At 43.3% G+C, this 20,890-nt stretch overlaps 1 protein-coding gene across 1 annotated transcript in view; it reads right to left on the bottom strand.

Annotated features, from left to right (window-relative positions):
• Positions 1-6,137: 6,137 nt before the first annotated feature.
• The window catches only part of pde4ca (phosphodiesterase 4C, cAMP-specific a), a gene marked incomplete at both ends in the record, with an annotated part of 88,883 nt that continues 74,130 nt past the window's right edge, over positions 6,138-20,890 (bottom strand). The window contains 12 exons of the mRNA XM_080725774.1: positions 6,138-6,656; positions 7,235-7,417; positions 7,709-7,831; positions 7,935-8,089; positions 8,824-8,923; positions 9,817-9,981; positions 11,516-11,614; positions 11,958-12,130; positions 12,551-12,644; positions 18,008-18,120; positions 18,887-18,939; positions 19,767-19,840. Coding sequence (XP_080581900.1) covers positions 6,138-6,656; positions 7,235-7,417; positions 7,709-7,831; positions 7,935-8,089; positions 8,824-8,923; positions 9,817-9,981; positions 11,516-11,614; positions 11,958-12,130; positions 12,551-12,644; positions 18,008-18,120; positions 18,887-18,939; positions 19,767-19,840 — 1,851 coding nt within the window. The remainder of the gene's footprint in view (positions 6,657-7,234; positions 7,418-7,708; positions 7,832-7,934; positions 8,090-8,823; positions 8,924-9,816; positions 9,982-11,515; positions 11,615-11,957; positions 12,131-12,550; positions 12,645-18,007; positions 18,121-18,886; positions 18,940-19,766; positions 19,841-20,890) is intronic.

Consider the following 20,890-nt stretch of genomic DNA (forward strand, 5'->3'; position numbering starts at 1 on the left):
AGAAGGAAAATTGAATATAGGCTACAAATCTTATAAAGAATAGCTGGTGGCCAGGTGGTGAGTGAGTGAGTCAAGGCTTCTTCCCACCATTATTTCAAATGAATCTGCAAATGTACGGAAGGAAGAGTTGTCATCTTATTCTCATTTAATCAATTGTCAAATGTGTACTGTACATAATAAATGATGATGATGAAACATGTACATAGACCTATTAGAATATGAGTCACTCACTCACTCAGTCCTCTCCCAGTCCCAGGTAGTACTAGTATAGTATGTGTGCCTTAACGTCTACCTCGGGGACAAGGAATGAACTCAGAGCAAGATAAGAGGGCGGAAGCACCAAGGCTTAACCAGCCAGTTAAGCATCGGCTCAACTGCCTCTATATCCCATCCAGAGACCTCATGGAGCTGCTCTACCAACCAGCTGATATGAATGCACATATGGTTCATGGTTGGTTACATTTCTAGCTGATGGGCCACAGTAGATGAGGCATTTGTCGTCTCCAATACACCCTTGGACAAAATTGCACGCCTATTTCAGCATTTGACTGTTTCTGGTGACAAAATAAACACGATTTCCCACCTGTCAAAAAAATCTAACGCACAAACCGCCTAGCTAAACCGTTAGGTTAGCTGACCCCACGTCTAACAAGACAGTGTTGGGCACACCCACTATTATAGATGCCCTGCGATTGCTAAACAATATATAGGATGTATAATAAATAAATACAAATAAAACTGATTTCAACGGTTGACAACGCAGCCTACAGTCAGGCTAACATCACCACAGCACTAGCATAGCATCACACTTTAATTCACAAAGTCGGCAGCTATAAAGCATCCATGTCAAATGAAGGTTACTCTCCCTCATTTTAAGACCATATATTGACGGCGTGATAAATGACAGATGATCACAAAAAGCCTTCTAGTAGTAAGTAGTAGCTTCTACTGTTAATCTTCATTTATGTCCCCCCGCACAGGAGAAATCGGCCCAAGGCTTACCGTGAAATGTGTGTTATTTATCCTCGGCTTGGTCCGTGGTGGCTGCGAGCCCAGCACTGCTGCACCTGCAGTTTAGGTCGGGGCGTCACGTGACTGACAGCCTCCCTGTGGGCGGGTCCTAGCTCTGGTCCACAGCGTTAGAAGGACTTCTCCTTTACGCCAATGTTTCTCAAAATTGCAAATGTTAAGGTTTCCCCTTAACTCTTCATGTTAAGGGGAAAGAGTTAAGGTGTGTACAAATGGAACCAAATGAACCCTAGCGGGTCCATTTGTTTCCATTTATTCACTATCAGATTTACAGACTTGTATGGGTCAATTTAGACCGCCCTAAAGGAACCCACAGATTCCCTGGAATCCAATTTGAGAACCACTGCTTTTTTACGCTATGTCACCGATGAGCCCTTGCGCTCACAGCCGCGGCAGCCCAGGCTGCTCAGCCTCTTGTCTGTAGTAAAAATAAAAAAGACACTTTCGCTACTCACCAAAACAAAGAGCTGTTCTAAGATGGTGAAAGCCTACTCTCCTTAGTGGGCACACTCGGAGCCCCCCACCTCACGTCTAACATACACTTTTTAGCCAGAAAAGAAAAGATTTCCCCGGAAGTTTTAGCTACTCCACAGCGCCACCTACACATTACATCCCAAGATGACCAGATTTTGCCTTCCGGTGAAATATTTTTTTTTCTGTCCAAAAAGCGTATTTTAGACCTGAGGTGGGGGGCTCAGAGTGTTCCCACTAAGGAAAGTAGGCTTTCAACTCCCTAAAGCAGTCTTTGTTTTGGTGAGTAGCAAAACTGTATTTTTTATTTTTAGTACAGACGAGAGGTGCGCAGCGTTTCCTGCAGTCGCAAGGGATGATCGGTGATATAGCGTGAAGGAGAACTCCTTCTAATGACGCGATGGACCAGAGATAACGTTGAGGCATAAGAGTGACTGGCAGTCTGGGGAACCAATCAGAGACGTGAACGTCAGCTCAACTTTCGCAGGGCTGAGCCCACACACGCACGCACTCATGCACGCACACACACACACACACACACACACACACACACACACACACCACATCATATTCTGGATTATTGATGAAGGCAAATATAGGTTAATTGTCTGTGAAATACATGTTAAAATAAAATAACCATTGAATAAAACAATCATTAAGAGTTTTTATATTAGTCATTATTGAAATAATTTCTGCTTTTTTTTACATGACATGATAGACATGCATGTTGTCAGAAAAGCAACAGACTAGCTGCGTTTACATGGACACCTTTTATCGGGTTAAAATAAACCTGATTAAAATTCTCCATGTATACACCTAAATAAACCAGATTTAAATACTAGTCGTGTGCAGACGGGTGGTCTAGAGTCTAGATCTTTTTACAACCCGATCAAACACCAGATCCGATTGATCTCATGTTTATTTTAATCAGATTGGAAGAAAGGTGTCCATGTAAACACTGTAAATGTTATCTCACTACTTAGATGTTTTTGCATTTGAAAAAAAGGGGGAATAAAATCAGCAATACATTATCAAAAGCATGAAGAGTCTTTCCTTTATTGGCAAGATGTAGTCAGGCATGTACAATTACAGTCAGAGAGAGAGAGAGAGAGAGAGAGAGAGAGAGAGAGAGAGAGAGAGAGAGAGAGAGAGATAGCGCTAATAACACACGCATTGTAAGAGAGCAGTGTGTGGATTGTCAAGGCTGCAGAATATCAATTCTTGCATGTATTCAAAGAACTTCGAAGAGTGGTCCACTCTTTTGACCATTTTAAGCAATGCTAGACATACAGTAGGAGGCAAATCCGTGTATCTTGCGTTCAATCAGTCTATAACCAATCTGAAATCCAAAAATTGAGAGGCAAACTGTCCTCTCAGATCAGAATTTGCACTTTAGGTTTTCTCATGAATACAAGCTCTGACCAGGTCATGAGAGAAGGGAAGATAAGAAGAGACAACTGCTTCAGAACACCCAGGAAAATAGGCTATCTTTGTAACTGCACAATTTTACCTAGAAAATACCTGAAAGTCTGAGTATTATTTTTCTTCTTTTTTGCTTAACGGTGTAATGTAACTGGCAGACAGTACAGAAATCAAAGGGAAAGAAAACTGGTTGAGTAGTAGTCGGAATCTTTCCCCTTTAACTCCCACGGCTACATAAATACTAGGCCTCTGACCAAATAAAATCAAACTTTTCATCATCTCTGACAGATATAGAAATAATAAATAAACTGTACATAATAAAGCATTGTGAGGAAAATATACAAAATAAAACAAGTGTCAGTTAGAGAGAGAGAGTCCTTATGAAAATATATCATATTGATGCTGGTGAAGCCGTCGCTTGCTAATTTAGTCGTTAGTGGAGTTACAATTGTAAGTGGAAGGCATCGTGAGTGTTGGTCTGTGAGCTGCAGTTTGTAGTTACAGTATGAACGGAACAAGTGTCTCTTCAGCATTTCAGATAACAACACATCTATGACCAAAACAAAACTGTGTGGCTGAAAATAAGGCTCTGGGAACATATCATCTCCAGGTCTTTCATCCAATAAAAACGTGATTTACCAAATTGTGGCAACAAGTGAAGATATGGACAGTTGTCCACAGGTTAAGTTTCCATACCATGAACTCTCTCTTTTCTGTTCTTTCCTGAATCTGGCAGCCAATGTCATGCATCTCTCATGAGAAACATAATCGTTGTATAGTCATTAAAAAAAAGCTTTAGTTACGCCAACGCCATCAGTTTAAGAGCGAGCTGCAGTGGTCCAGCCCATGCTATAAGAAGAATCGACCATAGTTATCAAACCCACATGCGAACAGAAAGACAGAATACTATGAAAGTCACATTACACATGTTCAACTGTACGGCCATACTGGAAGTGCAGAGCTGTAAATGTACCATACAAAGTGCTTTGGTTTTTTTTCCTCTTACAAAATACATCAAAATGTCCACCCAATTAGTCAGTCATTCACTCACACAAACAACACCATGTCTTTTAAGACAAATTTCAGTTTTCAGTTATTGTTTGGAGAGGAGGTAACAGAAAAAGAGTCACGGTGGGTCAGATTGGCACATTGTGTGCGACAATCAACTAACTTAGTCAGTTATTGATGGAAAGTAGCCAGTGGCAAAATGGAAATTACAGTACGGGTTATGTCATGCTTGCTTGGCACTTGTTTTGTCATTGACAATGTCCCCGCGAAGAGCAGAATATTGATCAATGACAAAATGGGGAGGGGGTAAAAAAGAAAATCTGGCACAGCAAAGTGTCCCTTAGCAAGCTGCCGTTAGAATGATGGCAATTTGACTCTTTAGTCAAATTACCTCATAAACCTATTCATGAAATTCTCCCAACATATACTTTACAAACCCGCTGAATTACAAAATTGTACTATATTAGCAACGGTGGTACCTGAGTAAGTGGATGACACGTTCAACATGTTCTGCAGTAACAGCCATTGAAAGGATGGCACAAAAGTTGTAGTAGTACGGTAGCACTTATATTGATCCACCGTCCTTCAGAGTAACGCTCAATTCAAACACTACTTAATCGTAGGACAGTGCCACTTGCCAAACATCAAGTGAGTGACACCATTATGTGACAAAGCACAAATTAATCTTCACTCTGACTGTACTGTCTACACATGACAGGCAGGTAAGTGCTGGTTGCTTCACCACCAATGACAATCTATTCCTCAGTCATCTGCCTCCAATTATGTTCATGTTTTGGCTCATGCCTTTAAAAGCTTGACAGGGAGTGGCAATGAGCGAAAACAGTAAAGTGCTAAAATGTGAAGGCAAACTGAGGAAATGAGTGCCAAAAAGCGATCAGGGATACATACATACACACAACATTAGTGAGATTGAAATAGAAATAAACAAAGAGGTGGTCAAATTATAACATATGGTAACTGGTGTGGGTAGCCCTACTACAAAACAATATTTTGAATGTGTTTTCCATAGTATGCAAAACAGCACAGGTCCTCCCGCCTCTAGTTCCATTACCAGAACTCAACACTAGGAGGCACCATGCGTGCATGCTACACACTGCTCTGGATGGAATTCCTACTGTATTCCTAGTCAATACTGATCCAAGATCTGTTTGGTTGCTGTCAATATAATAGTTGAGGTCAGGATTAGTGAAGTGGGGAAAAACACAAGCCTGAACCAAACAAATGCCTCAAAACAAAATGCATTGTAGTCTCATTTTTCATCCAAACCCACTGAAAGGATTGAAAAAAGAGCTTTTGCCTCTTCATAAAATCACCCAAGGGTCCCTACTGTGCTGTTCTGTTCTGTTTTGTTTGTTTTGTCTCTTCTACTTACAGAACCAAATAAAAGATGATATATTTAACAGACTAACAACAAAAAGGTCTGGCAACACAGCATAGTCGCTGTATGCCATGTAAGTTTGGCATGGTGTCTTACGTAAAATACCTACGTTGTTACAGTATGTCTGTCCACTCATCAATTCCTCATATTCTTCATATAAGTCACACAAATTCTAGTCCAAAAGAGGAAGACAACACTCTCATTTGTTGTGGTAGACCTTGGGGTGGCTGGTAAAAATGGAAGGTGTTTGTTTGTGTTTTGTTTTGGCCTCCTATGGTCTTTGCTCTACCCACACAGCAAAGAACGTCTGACTCAAAAGCAGTGGTGTAAAGTACTTTGTTTTTTTAAGTACATTTTGATACCAATACCTTTGCATGTTTACTCAAGTAAATGTTGAATTCCGGACTCATACTTGTATCAAAGTATTTCTACCTTGCAGTATTGATACTTTTTCAGTCAAAACATTGAGTACTTTTTCCACCACTGCTCAAAAGACAACCATACAAAAGACCAGCCAGAAACTTGGTTTCCTGTTCTTTTCAACCGGTACTGAGGGAACAGTATGACTCTGTCATTCTGTCCTTTTCCAGTGCAAGGTGACCGCCGTGCACGCTTCCTGAACGACCACACACGTCCGCCGCTCCCGTTCCCCTCCCTGCTTTGTCTTATCGCTCTGTCTCTGTCTCTCAGAGGTGACTGCAGCATAGAGCCGATGGGCTTAAGGAAGGACGAGGCACCAAAATAAAGAAAAACGACCCTCCCCACCCCCCAAAAACAAGGCCCAAAAGTACAAAAAGCCACCATGTTGTTATGTGCCTAGCTTGAAGTGTGGTGCCCCGGCACTCCCTCCCCTGTCCATTTCTCTGTCCTCTGACACATCTTTGTCCGAGTCAAAGTCTAAGGAAAACGTCCTGCCCGCACCGGAGGCAACCATTTTGGGTAGCGGGACAGGAGTGGTAGATGGGGATTCAAGTCTACCCTCAGAATCAGGTACGGAGAGGCCTGTGCTCCGCCTGGCAATGTACCTTTCCTCCTCTTCGGGGGGACTCTCTGTGTCAGATTCTCCTTCCTCTTCCAATGTCAGCTCAAACTGGAACTTGTCCGTGGAGGTTGAGTTACCACCGTTGCCCCCTTCTCCGAGCGCAGAGGCTCCCGTGGGAAGGGCCTCCTCCTGGCCCTCCGGGGTGGGCGAGGGGCTGTGTGTGATCATGCTGTGGTACCACTCCCTGTTGTCCTCCAGTGTATCCAGGATGTCCTGGGCATCGGGGTGCACAAGGTCGGCCCAAGTCTCCCAGAGCGGGTGAACGATGTAGTCGATGAAACCCACCTAGGAGAGAGAGAGGGGGGGGCTTTAGTTCTACAGCGTCTCATGAGTCACGACAGTGTTGCATGCTAAAATAGCACGCTTTACAAGAGGTTGTAGATCTGCTAATAGGGACTTTAAGCTTGGACTGTCTTCAGGACGGCTCCGTTAGGCGGAAGTACAGCTGCTATGATGCAATCGCCATAGCAGTCAACATCGTTAAGCAAACAGCCGTCGGTGACGGGTTCCCACCCCTTTTACTGAACGCTTTGGTTCCCATGGTGATGTGTCTATGCAGAAGACGTTGTAGACACTACGTGGAAAGGTAGCTTCTGCAGTAGTAGGAAAGGCTGCGACTGCAAGCAGGTTTATCTAGCGAGCACTGATCCATGTCTGGTTACCGTAGCGTACTGCCGTAGCCGTCATTGCTTAAAGTCTCCATTTTCAGCCTGTGATACCATCATACAACTAAGTATACTAAGTATCAATCAGGCTTGTTAGTGTATCTTCCTTTTCAGGGTTTATGCCTTATGACTATGAGTGTGGACGAGCAATGTAACATACAGTATGACAAGTAGACCAGAGTATAGCAGGGTCTGTACCTGGTTCTTCTCAATAGAGGCGTTGTGTTTGTCACACATGGGGCTGACCTCCATGCCCTTGTCTCTCTCCCTGTCACCCTGGGTGAAGAACTCTACCATGATGCGATCCGTCCACTGCCGATAAAGCTCCAAGGGCTTTGTGGGGTTGCTCAGGTCCGCACAGTGGACCATGTTCTGGAGGACCTGGGCCAGACAATACAAGTTTGTACATTGAATATGGACGTCTTTATAGTACATGTAAAATACAACTTCAGTAGTTTTGTGTGGAGGAGTTAATTTTATATCAACAAAGTGAACCACAGTGATTCATGAGTGACCAGACAGCGATGATGTTACTTTCACCCTGACCCTGTGCTGACTGACTAATCAGATAACAATGAATGAATCAAACAAACATGAATGAATGAACAAGTGAGTGAGTGAGTAAAGGAAGGAATTGAAGAAGGAAGGAGGAAGGAAGGAGGGAAGGGTTACCTGTATGCGGTCGGAATAGTTGTCCAGCAGTAGCACTCCTAGACTGGTGACTTTCTTGGTTTCCACCATGGTCTTCAGGTCTGCCAGGAGGTTCATGTGTTTAGACATGTCAGTAGCCAGAACCTGCAGAGACCAAAAGATGAATAGAAAATAAGAAAATTGAATTATTGGTTCAGTGTGAAGATTTCAAAGGAACATTGCATTTAGCGTTCACAAGCTGTCTTACCATGTCGATGACCATCTTGCGCATCGACTGTTTCTGTTTCTTGCTGAGATTCTGGAAGATGTCACAGTTGTCCTCCTGCAGCAGCTTGAAGCCCACAGCGAGGTGGTGGTTCTCCAGCACAGACGCGTCATTGTACATGAGGGCCAGCTCCGAGTCTGGAGACAACACCGGTACAACCATCAGCAAAATACTACACCGCTGGTTCTCAACATGGAATTAAGTCGAGAGAGAGATGAAGCAGGGATCCTCATAACCTGTTCACAGATTCCATATAGTTTCATCGTTTGACATCACAATCATCAGTGTATTTTGGATTCATGTCAATTTGTGTTTTCAGATATTTAACCACTTGAACCGTCAATACTTAATAAACTTGACCTTTCACTCTGTACTTAATCTGCTCTTTTCCCCTCTACACTAAACCCCTTTGCCTAAAATAGCCGATCTACAAGCTCACAACGCCTCGCGAGCTTGTAGATCTGCTATTTTTGGCTAAAGTTGTCAGGGGAAAAAAGGTTTCTATCACACAAATATTTGGAGGACCCCCTGTAGTAACTCTAAGGACCCCCGGACGCCCTGTTGAAGACCCCTGGTATACAGTGTAGATTGGGGTCCAAGAAAATACAAATCATCATGGGGACTCGTGAGCGAATGCAATCAGTATGTCTCCTTGATTTAAAAAGAAAAGGTGAGAATCACTGACCTAGTCTAGTGTGCCTGATAAGCAGGAAGCACAGTCAAATGTAAAATCCCATGCTGGGAACACACGCTCGAACGTGGTTATAGACAGGTGCCTTTGCACATGCTCATGGAATAAATAAACCTTGTCCAAACACATGCACATAAACACACAGCTAGAATTCCTAATGTTTTTTGTATCTCTACTCACTGGTGTTGATGAGGAACTGGTTGGAGACTCCAGGGTGGTCAACATCATGGATGGCACTAGCAAACAGAGCAGCCAGGATCTCTAAATCAGTGAAGACAGCCTACAACCAAACCCACACAGGAAGGGACGTACTGTAAGACTCCATGGAAGTTCTCATCATGTTCACATTCACACAGGGATCCATTTGGTTATTCATTTTTATTGCTGGTGGGGATGCAATGTTTTATCCCTGCTTTTAAAGAGCGAATACACTTCCCGGCACCGGTGTCTGCCGCGGAATTGCTGCGACAGGCACAGAACAGGACCGGCAGGTAGGACCGGCAGCCGCCGCACGGACCGGCAGATAGGACCGGCGGCGGTTAGGGTTAGGTATAGTTTTACTGAGGTTAGGGTTAGGGTTAGGGTTAGGGTTAGGGTTATTGTTAGGTAACGGCCAGCACCTGCCATGGCAGCTTCGCGGCACCCGCCGGTGCCGGGAATTGTATTCACTGTCCCTCGGTGTCAGGTCAGACTAGATTAAAGACATGCATTTCCCATTTCCTACTGTGAAATGTAGACTGTCTTATGTTTGATATTTTCAGTGTCTTTTATCATATCACAATTTAACAATTTAATTCAAAATGTATGTTAACCACATTAGCTCCCTCCTCCTGCGTCCCTATTTTGGGCATTTTCTTTATTCAAAAATAGCAAGACACGTCACATCACAATCCATTGTAAGTTTGTAGATCTGAAAATGTATAACATGATTTTAAAAAGAATGATTTAAAAAAATATATATCATTTTGAAATGTATAGCTTTTTTGTAGGAAAAGAACATTGAATTTTTACTTGAGTCGTGACCCATAAAAAATTGGTCCGCCGTGACCCACAAATGAGTTCCGACCCACTGTTTGGGAAACACTGTCTCAGTGTGTGTGTGTGTGTGTGTGTGTGTGTGTGTGTGTGTGTGTGTGTGTGTGCGTGCGTGCGTGCGTGCGTGTGTGTGTGTACCTCCAGAGCGGGCGTGGCCAGCAGGACATGGGTGGACTGCACCACGTCGGCAGCATGGATGTTGTTATGGTAGGCCACGTCGGCGTGGTAGTGGTCCTCCAGCGTCATCATGAAGGTGATGAAGGTGTCCGCTGGGATCTTGAACGACTTGAGCAGGTCTCGCTCCTGAACGGGAGAGGGACCAAGAAACACACACACGCACGCAGGGCACCGACAGGGTCAGTCAAGGTAAAAAATAGAACAATTTGTTGATTGATGTGGCCTCCTCCAGTGGTGTAAAGCAGTGGTTCTCAACCTTTGGGTCGGGACCCCCAGGAGGGTCCCCAAATTATTTTGGGGGGTCCCCACTCCCCAGATGATTAACTTAATGTGAAACATTGTTTTCTCACAGTAAACAAATCAACATAAAGCTTTAAGTGTACAGAGGGTATCTGCACATTTCTAAAGTGACAATTTAAGGACTTTTTAATACCTAACAAATTAAACATTGGCCAAATTGTTAAATATTAGTGGCAGAAATTGGGAAAATAGCAGATCTACATGCTCACAACGCCTCGCGTTGCGAGGCGTTGTGAGCATGTAGATCGGCTATTTTCACAACAGAACGGCGTTTTACAAAATGTAATGCCTCAACTCTTAGTGCTCGTCAGGGTGGGGGGTCCCCAGTTAAAATATGATTATTTTGGGGGTCGCGGCCTGAAAAGGTTGAGAACCACTGGTGTAAAGTAACTAAGTACATTTAATTAAGTACTGTACAATTCTGAGGTATTTGTACTTTACTTGAGTATTTCCAATTTCCAATACTTTTTTACATCTACTCCACTACATCTCAGATCCAAATATTGTACTTTTACTCCACTAAATTCATTTGAAAACTCTAGTTACGAATTCTTGCTCTAAAAATGTAGATTTGGATTTTTATTACAAAACATATATTAACCACTTCAGCCATATACATTTTGACCATTTGAAAATAGCCGATCTACAAGCTCACAATGTGAGTTAGTAGAACTGCTATTTTCAAAAGATTTCTATACGTTTGAAAACTTCAAATGGGACATTCTGCTTAACGAGTACTTTCTACTTTTGGTACTTTAAGTACATTTTGATGCCAATATTTGTGTACTTTTACTCAAGTACAGCTTGAATTCCGGAAGTTTACTTGTTAAAGAGTATTTCTACATTGCAGTATTGATACTTTTACTTAATTCACCACTTTTCAACCTGTCTTCATATAATAGGTCCTCACTAATGTTCATGATAAAATATCACAATTTCTTTCTACTCAGTCCAAGTCTCCTAGGAGAGCTGTGGGAAGTTCAGAATCCATCGTCTTGTGACATCAACATTTCCCCCCCCCAAAAAATTTTATATTTTTTAAAAAAATATTTAGATTTTTATTATTGCGAGAACAATGGCTTTCACTTTAAAATTGCAACTTTTCAGGAATAGAAAGCCTGCAGTTTCTATAAGCTGGATTGGCAATCGATGATGTCACAAGACGATGGGTTTCTGACCTGCCCACAGCCCTCCTCTGAGAAAAGAAAAAAGTATTTTTGAGTGAGGACCAATTATATGAACATAGGTTGAAAAGTGGTGGAGTGCCCCTTTAAGTAAAATGTTTGAGTACTTTTTCCACCACTGGTCTCATCCTTCCACTCACACATGCATTGATTGATTGATTGATTCGTTCATTCACCTGGAAGATGGTGTACATGGTGACTGTAAGTGGGCGGTTCCCGGAATATTCGGACACCTTGAAAATGTCCAAGCCCCAGCGGTCGATGTCTTCCAACTCCTAACAGAGAACGAGAGGCATTGTTAGATGGACTAACAGCTTTCAGCAGACAAGCAGAGATTTGTACATAAAGCAAATTCTTTTTTAAACAAAGATGATTACATCATCTAATGTGTGCATTCTCACTCTTTAGCAATTTGAAAGGTGCTTCATGCCTTTCAAATTAGGTATTTCATAAAAGTCAAATCCCAATTTCTCCTCAGCCCAAACTGGCTTTCCATCATACGGAAATGTTTGGCACTTTGCAGGACATAAAAGTTACTTACGCCGTTTTAAATACATATTGGCAACCTTTGCTAATCATTAACAAGTATCTTATTTTTAAATGGGCCCTCTACCGTACCTTAGCTAGGAGCCCCTCCTTGCTGGAGCTGACCCCAAAGCGAGGGATGGTTGAAGGGGCGAGGCTGGGGCTGTGGGTGGCCTTCTTCACCCCACTGATCTGAGACATGGGACGCTTCTTCTTGTCCTTCTCCTTGGTGGGCGGAGACATGATGTCCATGTCATGCTGCTTCTCTGTGACACAGAAACACATACACAGTGTTACTGACACAAACTGAACTCACACACTTTGCATTAGGCTTGGAGAGGAGCTTCGATGTTCGTTTTTGACTATGCACTTTGGGTGGGTGTCCCTTGCTAAGTTAGATAATAATATTCGTACACAAAAGAGACTTTGGTTTCAGCTGATGGTTCCAGCATGAATGTTTTGGCTTATATTTGTGTTAATGTATAGTTTTTCGGTCCTATATATTTACATCTTTCAACAACAAATGAACGCTTAGATCTAAAGGCAGAAACTACAAATTCCCCCTCATGATCGTCCTATGATCACAGGAAAAAATACTTTTTCTGATTGCTGTATTAGTACTCAGTAATGTGTACATTTATCCATTTGTAAGTGTGAGTTAAGGCCAGAGATGCAGGTGTACTTACCAAGGAAGGTGCCAGAGATGTACTCAGACACCTGGTTCCCGGAGCGGCTGGTCTCTGACAGCTGGCTGAGCTCTCTGTTCAGCATCCTCTTGAACTGGGAACACACAAACAGCACAATCACATGTATAATGTAACATACAGTCACTTGTTGTTCAATCAATGCAGGGTTGTCACAGCACTACACATGCAGAGACAACTTCCTTCTATGAATAATACTCGTGAACCTAATGTAAAGCGTTAGGGAGAAGGAACATCAAACTCCCAAGATATGGAGACATCTACAAGGTGTAGAAAGAACAGCTGATCTACAGTTGATCTGCGCCTTTCTTTTGCCTGGAGTGGAGAGAGAGAGTATAGGACTAGGGAGTGACATGCAGCAAATGGTCCGGGGCCGGCCCGGAATTGAACCGTGAACTCCCTGTCAGGCATTGGAGCCCATGTGGTATGCATCCTATTACTACTCGAGGATCGCCCCTGCTATTTTCACAAATATTTTGAAAATCTTGGAATATCTTTTGAAATGTTGCCCAAAACGGGGACGCCTTGGGTCATGTGGTTATCATTAAGACATCTGCAAGAAACACATTTCGCACATCGTTCAGTGCACGGCACGTAGAAAACTGCACACAAGTTTGTAGAATCTACTTGGCTACGCATTGCATGTGCCGCAGCAGGGTGATTCCCAACACTTGTCCTGTGCTGGAGAGCATTATCACTGGGAATTTTGCTGAGCACCACTGGAAGCTCAATAGAGCCTATAAGGAGCCAGTTCCATAGCGGCAGATGTATTATATAATGAGCATAAAGGAGGAGAGGAGATCCATACAGTTAAATACAAACAAGAGTCTGCCAGGAGAAGACACCCACCCACGCATCTACACAGAGAAGCTATACATAGACTTAGACTCTTGCACTACACGTGTGTGTGTGTGTGTGTGTGTGTGTGTGTGTGTGTGTGTGTGTGTGTGTGTGTGTGTGTGTGTGTGTGCGTGTGTGTGTGTGTGCATGCGTGCGTGTTCGTGTGTGTGTGTGTGTGTGTGTGTGTGTGTGTGCGTGCGTGTGTGCGTATGTGTGTGTTTGGCCATATGCATGCTCGTGTGTGCACGTGTACAGTATGAGCGAGCATGTACACATAAACTGGTGAATGGATATGAATGGACACTTGTGCACAGAGGAATGCATGACTGATTTGTTGCACCCAAACATACTGCATCTCATGTATTCACACGCTGTGTGTGCACAAATATAAGCAAATAAACACACGCATACTCACAGATATGATTGCACCCCCCACATACACAAACACACACTTTCTCCAATACTTTCTCTTTTTTTCTTTCTCACACACAAAAGTCTCTCTCTCACTCTCTCACACACACACACACACACACACACGCACGCACGCACGCACGCACACACGCACGCACGCACACACACACACACACGCACACACACACACACACGCACATGCACACACATGCACACTTCCAAAAACACTTCATTCACAAATCAATGCAAAATCCTCACTGTTAATTTATCCATGTGTAACTCTGAGAGTACACTCTGAGTATTGAGGATTCAACTGTGCAGCTAACATTTCCCTCATTCACAGAATAAGCAACAGGCAGTCTCTCTCATTCCCTCCAACCCTATATCCCTTCTCTTACCTGATTGGCATTCCACAACGCAGAAATCACGTTATTCACTTCTGGCATTTCAGCGCAAAGTCAAGCATGCCAGAAGAAGAAAAATAAAAAGAAGAAGAAAAAAAGGAATGAGAGTTGAGGTCTCCGGTGGTGGGTCCTTGTGAAGGAGAGCGGCAGTGGGGACACTGTGTGCTACGCGTACTGCTCGCGCGAGCACCTCCAAATCCACTGCAAACAGAGTCCACACTGGCCAAGTGCTGGGCATCAACTCTGGAGGCTGAGAGCGATGTGAGCTGAATGGTCAGACCAGAGCGCTCCGGGGGATGGTGGAGCAACAGCAGGGTGGAAGAGGTGGATGACAGGATGAGAGGATGAGAGGATCTGAGGATGCCGGCCAGAGAGAAGTCACTCATGCCAGCCGCTCACTCGCTTCTCCCTTTCCTCTCCCTCATTCACTCTCTTTTCTCTTCTCTCCTCTGCCTGTTTTCATGTGAATGTATGTAATGTATGTGTGTGTGTGTAAACAGAGAGCTCGAGTCTCCACCTCCTTACAGGGTGCCTAAAAATAGCAGCCCAATCAGGCGGCTGCTGCAGCAGATGCTGAGCGAGCTAGTGAGCCCCCATTGGCCGGGGGATGTGCAAAGTGGGAGGGGCCGAGGGTTTTTGGAGGCGGGGGTCGGGCGATGCACCATGTGCACCAAGTTTGAAGAAGATGAGAAGGAAAAGCTTTGAATGAATGGGGTGGGGGGGGGGGGGGGGGGGCGTTCATTCATGGAGACAAAAATAAAAATAGTACACTATGTGCTGCAACTATGGGAACATAAAACATGGAATAACTCATAGCTCATAGGAGCAATGGTGATGAGTGAAGATGAATTACATTGGAGATAAAGATCAGGGCAACTGCTATGACTCTCTGACACAATATAACGCCTGAAGTGGGCAGATGTTGGTTTGAAATGCAATAAAAGAACCTTGTGGCCATGCAGAGTGGATGTGGCATGGATGTCAACAGCAAAACAAAACAAAGCTTTGATCTCACTTTGCAAAGCTTGTTAAAACTGTGAATCACTGCAACCGAGAACATCACAACTGGGAACAAAGCTCATTTCCTCTAACTGAGCTAATTCAATACAAGCCTTTCAAAGGCTGCAAACGGGTCACTTTCCTCTTCAAAAGAGACTTATCAAGGGAGGTCAGTGGAGCTTCACCAAGCTGTTAAGCATTCGATGGGGGCATCGCTGATGCAGAAATAATGTTCAGTCTTTGTTCCCGAGTGTCAGTGTGGATAATTCTTCCCACCCACTGACGGACGCCGCTCCATTGACTGATCTGCAGCACTTGGGGGAGTGGGTTGGTGTGGATCTTGATGTTGCCGCCACGTGTGTGCCAGGCTTGTGCAAGAGTGCATGGATGTAGGAAGGCACAGAGCGCTGGGTAGGAAGTATGAGCCTATGAGGGTAGTAATGGGTGTGTCATGTGTAGGGCTGTCACAATTATTACATAATCGTCTAATCGTGATTATTTGACATTATCGCAATTATTTTGTCATAATCGTCATAATCGTGAATGTTGAAAAATGTCCAAAATAGTGGAAATAGCAGATCTACAAGCTCACAACGCGTCGCATCGCGACGCGTTGTGAGCTTGTAGATCGGCTATTTCCACTATCAAAGTTATTTTTTAAGTAGTAAGTTGTCAAATATGTCAGTAATTTCTGTGTATATTTAGGTTATGTCTCATATCTACCATGTACAACTTCAAAGCCTAAAAGCCAAACAGAAATGTAATTATCAACGACAAAAACACAATGAAATCGCCAATTATTTGTGTGACAATTATTCGTCATGTAAAATGTCATATCGTGACAGCCCTAGTTGTGTCTAAGTGTTTGGACATAGGAGGTTTCCAGCCAACAGCGATGATACCGTATATCATAGTGAATGCATACAGTATGTCTCTGTCGGGAGGAAACCAAACCTCATTATGTCCAAAACTGTTCAAAAATAGCAAAATTAGCACATCTACAGTACAATCTCAAAAGCTTGTGCAATGGGTAGGAAGTATGAGCCTATGAGGGTAGTAATGGGTGTGTCATGTGTGTTTATAGGAAGCGCACGTGTATCGTCGTGTGTGGGTGGTCTGATCACGGAATCACACGAGCCGTGGGCTCCACTCGGCTGAGGAATCGGGAGAGCTGTGGATGGATGGATGTAGGAGAGAAGAAGAATGGGCGGAGCAGAGGGAGGGGGTGGGGGGGCTTTGACAGTGGTGGGATGCTGTTTCATCCTCGGCTTGTTACCTCATTCACTTTTTCCTGCACATGAGTAGGGGGAAGGGTACACAATGTGTGCATGTGTGTGTCTCTCTAAGTTCACACGCATGAAATCATCCCCGTTCATTCATGGAGCGAGCTTTTCTCCAATCATCTGAAGGGAAAAGGGATTCCATTCATATTTTCATGATGGGTTCTCTGCATTAGTGAGCATCCAGATTCACTCAGGGATTGGGGGAGGGCACGAAAAATGATTGTCCTCTAATGAAAAAAAAAAAGACGAACATCTCTTGAAAATAAAATAACATTTTTGATGCATTTCAAGTAAACAGAAAAGTCAATATAATGAAATTATGAAATTACTATTTCTCAAGAGTAATAAAATGCCTATTCATTCCGAGATGACTTCACTAAATATACTTTGTTGGCTAGAGTCCCACAGGGGACTATTCCCCTCCTTTTATCCCACAACACTAAATCTATTTACAAACATTGCCAATCTACAAGCTCTCAACACGTTGCTACGTGACAAATTATGAACTTGGTCTGCTATGTTTGCAGATTATTCATGTAAACTTGTACAGTATTATGCCCAGAATAGGGACACTAGGGCAACACATGTGCTTAACTAAATGTGGCAATAATAACTACATGACTAATATGGTACCAGCTTCCCAGGGGGCTGAATCACACAAAAGCCCAGCACGTGTACACACTGTGGTGGAGCCTTGCCGTGAGCCTGGCTGTGTTCACTTGGTTTGGAGAGCTGTTCTGTTTTGCCGTGATTTTTTGTGCCTTGTTTTGAGTTTCATTTACAGTGTCCATTTGTACACTGTCAGAGTTACAGACTCCATAAGGGTCCATTTGGAACGCCCTCAAGGAACTCTGAGAAGCCCTTGAGCCCACTTTGAGAACCACTGTCGATACTGATACCAGGATTCTAGGCAGTATCATCGGCAGCTTAATCCGATTAGGCCTAGGATTATTGACTGCTTTAACTATTGAAAAATAGCAGATATACAAGCTCACAGCGCGGCACCGAGTGCCGCGCTGTGAGCTTGTAGATCTGCTATTTTTGAAAAATCATGATTTTTTTTGCAAGTCTTTGAATATATCTACTTAAAAGCGAACATTTGTAACTAAATATTTACTTCTGGGTGCTCCCTGGAACAACATATTTTGAGATGGGGGGTCCGCGGCCAAATACCTGCAATTTTGGGGGTCCTTGACATGAAAAGGTTTGAGAACATCATGATTTAGAGGAAGGATGTAGAAGTCGGGTCAAAGATCGGGTCAAATATATTCAAAGACTTGCACTCATTTTCACGATTTTTCAAAAATAGCAGATCTACAAGCTCGCAGCGCGGCACTCGGTGCCGCGCTGTGAGCTTGAATATCTGCTATTTTTCTAAAGTTAAAGCATAAAATAATAGTTAAAGTGGTTAAAATCTAACGCGACTCGGGCGCGTTCCAGGTATTTGAGAGCTTAATCCGATGCTGGTGTCGGTATCGGAGCAACGCTATCATCAGTAATACCTTGTTGGATGCCATCTCACTGACGGAGTGCCGTGTCTTGAGGGTCTCCAGCTGCTCCAGACACCAGTCCAGTTCATCCAGTGTCTCTATGGCCAGCTGCTGGTGAGGTTCTTCTGTCACGCAAAACACAGCAAGGTATTATGGGATGGTTGTGCCTCTCAAAAGCACATTCAAGCCCTTTAAACCAGGGGTCTTCAACATCTTTCAGGCCAAGGACACCTTAGCGGAGAGAAAGATGAATCGGGGACCCAGTACATATTGTCTAAAATTGTGTTGCATATTCATAGATTTCAAAGATAGCTTAATCGACCTTGACAGCACTATCATCTGTGTTGTATTAGGTTGGATTTGTGTTTGTGTATTTTCTAACCTTGAACCACTTAAACCCTCAATAGTAATACTTTGGCTCTGTACTCCCTTTTTTGTCTGCTCCCTTTTCCCTCTATAAATCTCTTAGCTGAAAAATATCTACAAGCTCAGGCTTTGAGCTCGTAGATGTGCAATTTTTGGTGAATGTTCCCCCGGAATAGGCCAAGTGGTGAATGTAGAAAAGTTCTTATCACTGGATTTGTCTGTAGTAACTCTGAGGACCCCCCTGTGGGCCAGGGTCCAGATTACCCCCTGTTGAAAACATCAACTTGATGTTCAACTATGAGCTGAGATCCATTAGTATTGGCTCTCCACGTGAACAGATGCTGTGAGCAGCCAGCCAGAACAAGACATAAAGTTGCTCATTTGTGCCCCCGCGCTGGTAAACATGGAAGAAATGAAATAAATATAAGAGCTTGGTTGTGCACTCGTGTCACACACCAAGAATAGCATATCAGCTATTTTTGGTGCGCGACGTGATGCAGAACCAGGCACAACACCAACACTGACCTGCGAGGCTGGTCTTGCACATGGATGGTGGATTGCTGGCTGAGGTACGCGTTCTGTGAATACAACACCATCCACATTAATACATTCTTGATTCTTGTGTGGGTGAGTGCAAGTGTACAGTAGATCAATGCTTCTGAAAATAATCATATTTTAATTGGCGAGCACTAAGAGTTAGTTGAGTAATGTAAATGTAATTTACATTACATTTTGTATAACACGGTTCTATTGTGAAAATCTGAAGATCTGAAAATCTGAAGATCTACATGCTCACAACCCCTCGCGTTGCGAGGGGTTGTGAGCGCAATTTCTGCCTCTAATATTTTACAATTTGGCCAATGTTTAATTTGTCATTTTGGAGGTATTCAAAAGTCTTTAAATTGTCACTAGAAATATTCAGATACCCTCTATACACTCAAATGTTATGTTGGTTTGTTTACTGTTGAGTGAGAAAACAGTGTTTCACATTAAGCTAATAATCTGGGGACCCCCCAGGGTGTCCCGACCCACAGGTTGAGAACCACTGCAGTAGATCATGCTACAGTTAGACTATTTGCTATGTTTTTGGAATTATTCTTTATATATTTATGTAGGCCTACACGAAGCACATTAAGTGTCCATGTGAACAATATCATGAAACGTGTTGAACAAATAAAGCTCAGGCTATGTATGACTCGAGAATGAGCCCACAGATAAATGTGATAACTGTATGCAGCCCCTGTGAAAATACAGTGTATGCCATTTTCAAAACGTGAAATGAAAGACCTATGAAACAGAACAGAGATTATGGCAAGACGTTTGGGCCAGGATTATGGTAGAGCAGAGATTACATCTGCTTTTATTGGCCCGAGCACATGCTGTGTATTTCCTCTAATGAACATACTTGCTGGCTGTGCGATCCTGCTGGCCGGTGATCACAGCGAAATTACTCCTCACTGTCCTCAGGCTGGCAAGGACCTAAAGGTTCGTAAAATACATTAGGGATTTACAACTGGAACAGCATGCACAGCAAAAATGTAAAGTGCTCTAAAAATGGAACCTTACGGATCAATTTAAACACTTTTAGAATTAAATGAGGTGAACACCCTGGATTTTTACTGTACATAGTACAGCACATGACTTGATGTAGCAGTGGTGTTTTCATTCAGTGTTTAACCACTTATTAAGCCCTATATACTGTACCGTAGGTCATATGGCAAAGAGTGAAATTTGCTGATCTACAAGCTCACAACATGTACAGTAGCTCCAAATAGAGCTCATGTGGGTAACAGCAGCACATGAGCCTGGAGCAGGGGTCTTCAACGTTTTCAGGCCAAAGACCCCTTAGTTGAGAGAGAGATGAAGCAGGGACCCCCACAACCTTCTCATAGATTCAATTTACAGGAGTTTCATTTTGACAGCACAATCATCAGTGTAGTTTGGATTCATGTCAATTTGTGTTGTCAGATATTTAACCACTTGAACCGTGTCGATACTTTATAAACTTGACCTTTCACTCTGTACTTAGTCTGCTCTTTTCCCCCTCTACACTAAACCTCTTTGCCTAAAATATCTGATCTGGTTAAAGTTCTCAGAATAGGGACGCTAGGTTCTATCACACAATGATTTGGAGGACCCCCTAGGGGTCCCGGACCCCCTGTTGAAGACCCTTGGCCTAGAGTATCTCTATAGCAGCAGAGTGGTAGTGGTGCAGTGGTTCACACTCAGATATAATGTTTGTTTTGAGTTCTGTTAGGTAATTGCAGTCACCCGTCCCTCAAACTGTAGATGGTTAGATTGAAAACCGGCAGTACTTTCCCGGGTCCCAATGATCACATCTTTGCTCTATGGTATTTTGGCTTGGCATGTTTATACTGTGGAGGATTTTTCCTGCTGCAAACCTTTAGGCCCTGCCATTTGAATCCCAGCTGAGTTAACAGTTTGAGTGAAACATTGTCATACGAGTGGAGCTGAGGGATGTTCTTTCATTCAGATCTGTCAAATAGAGGGATGGTTTCACTTCATTTT

Source organism: Nannobrachium achirus, assembly GCF_963921795.1.
Source record: "Nannobrachium achirus genome assembly, chromosome: 5".
Taxonomy (NCBI): domain Eukaryota; kingdom Metazoa; phylum Chordata; class Actinopteri; order Myctophiformes; family Myctophidae; genus Nannobrachium; species Nannobrachium achirus.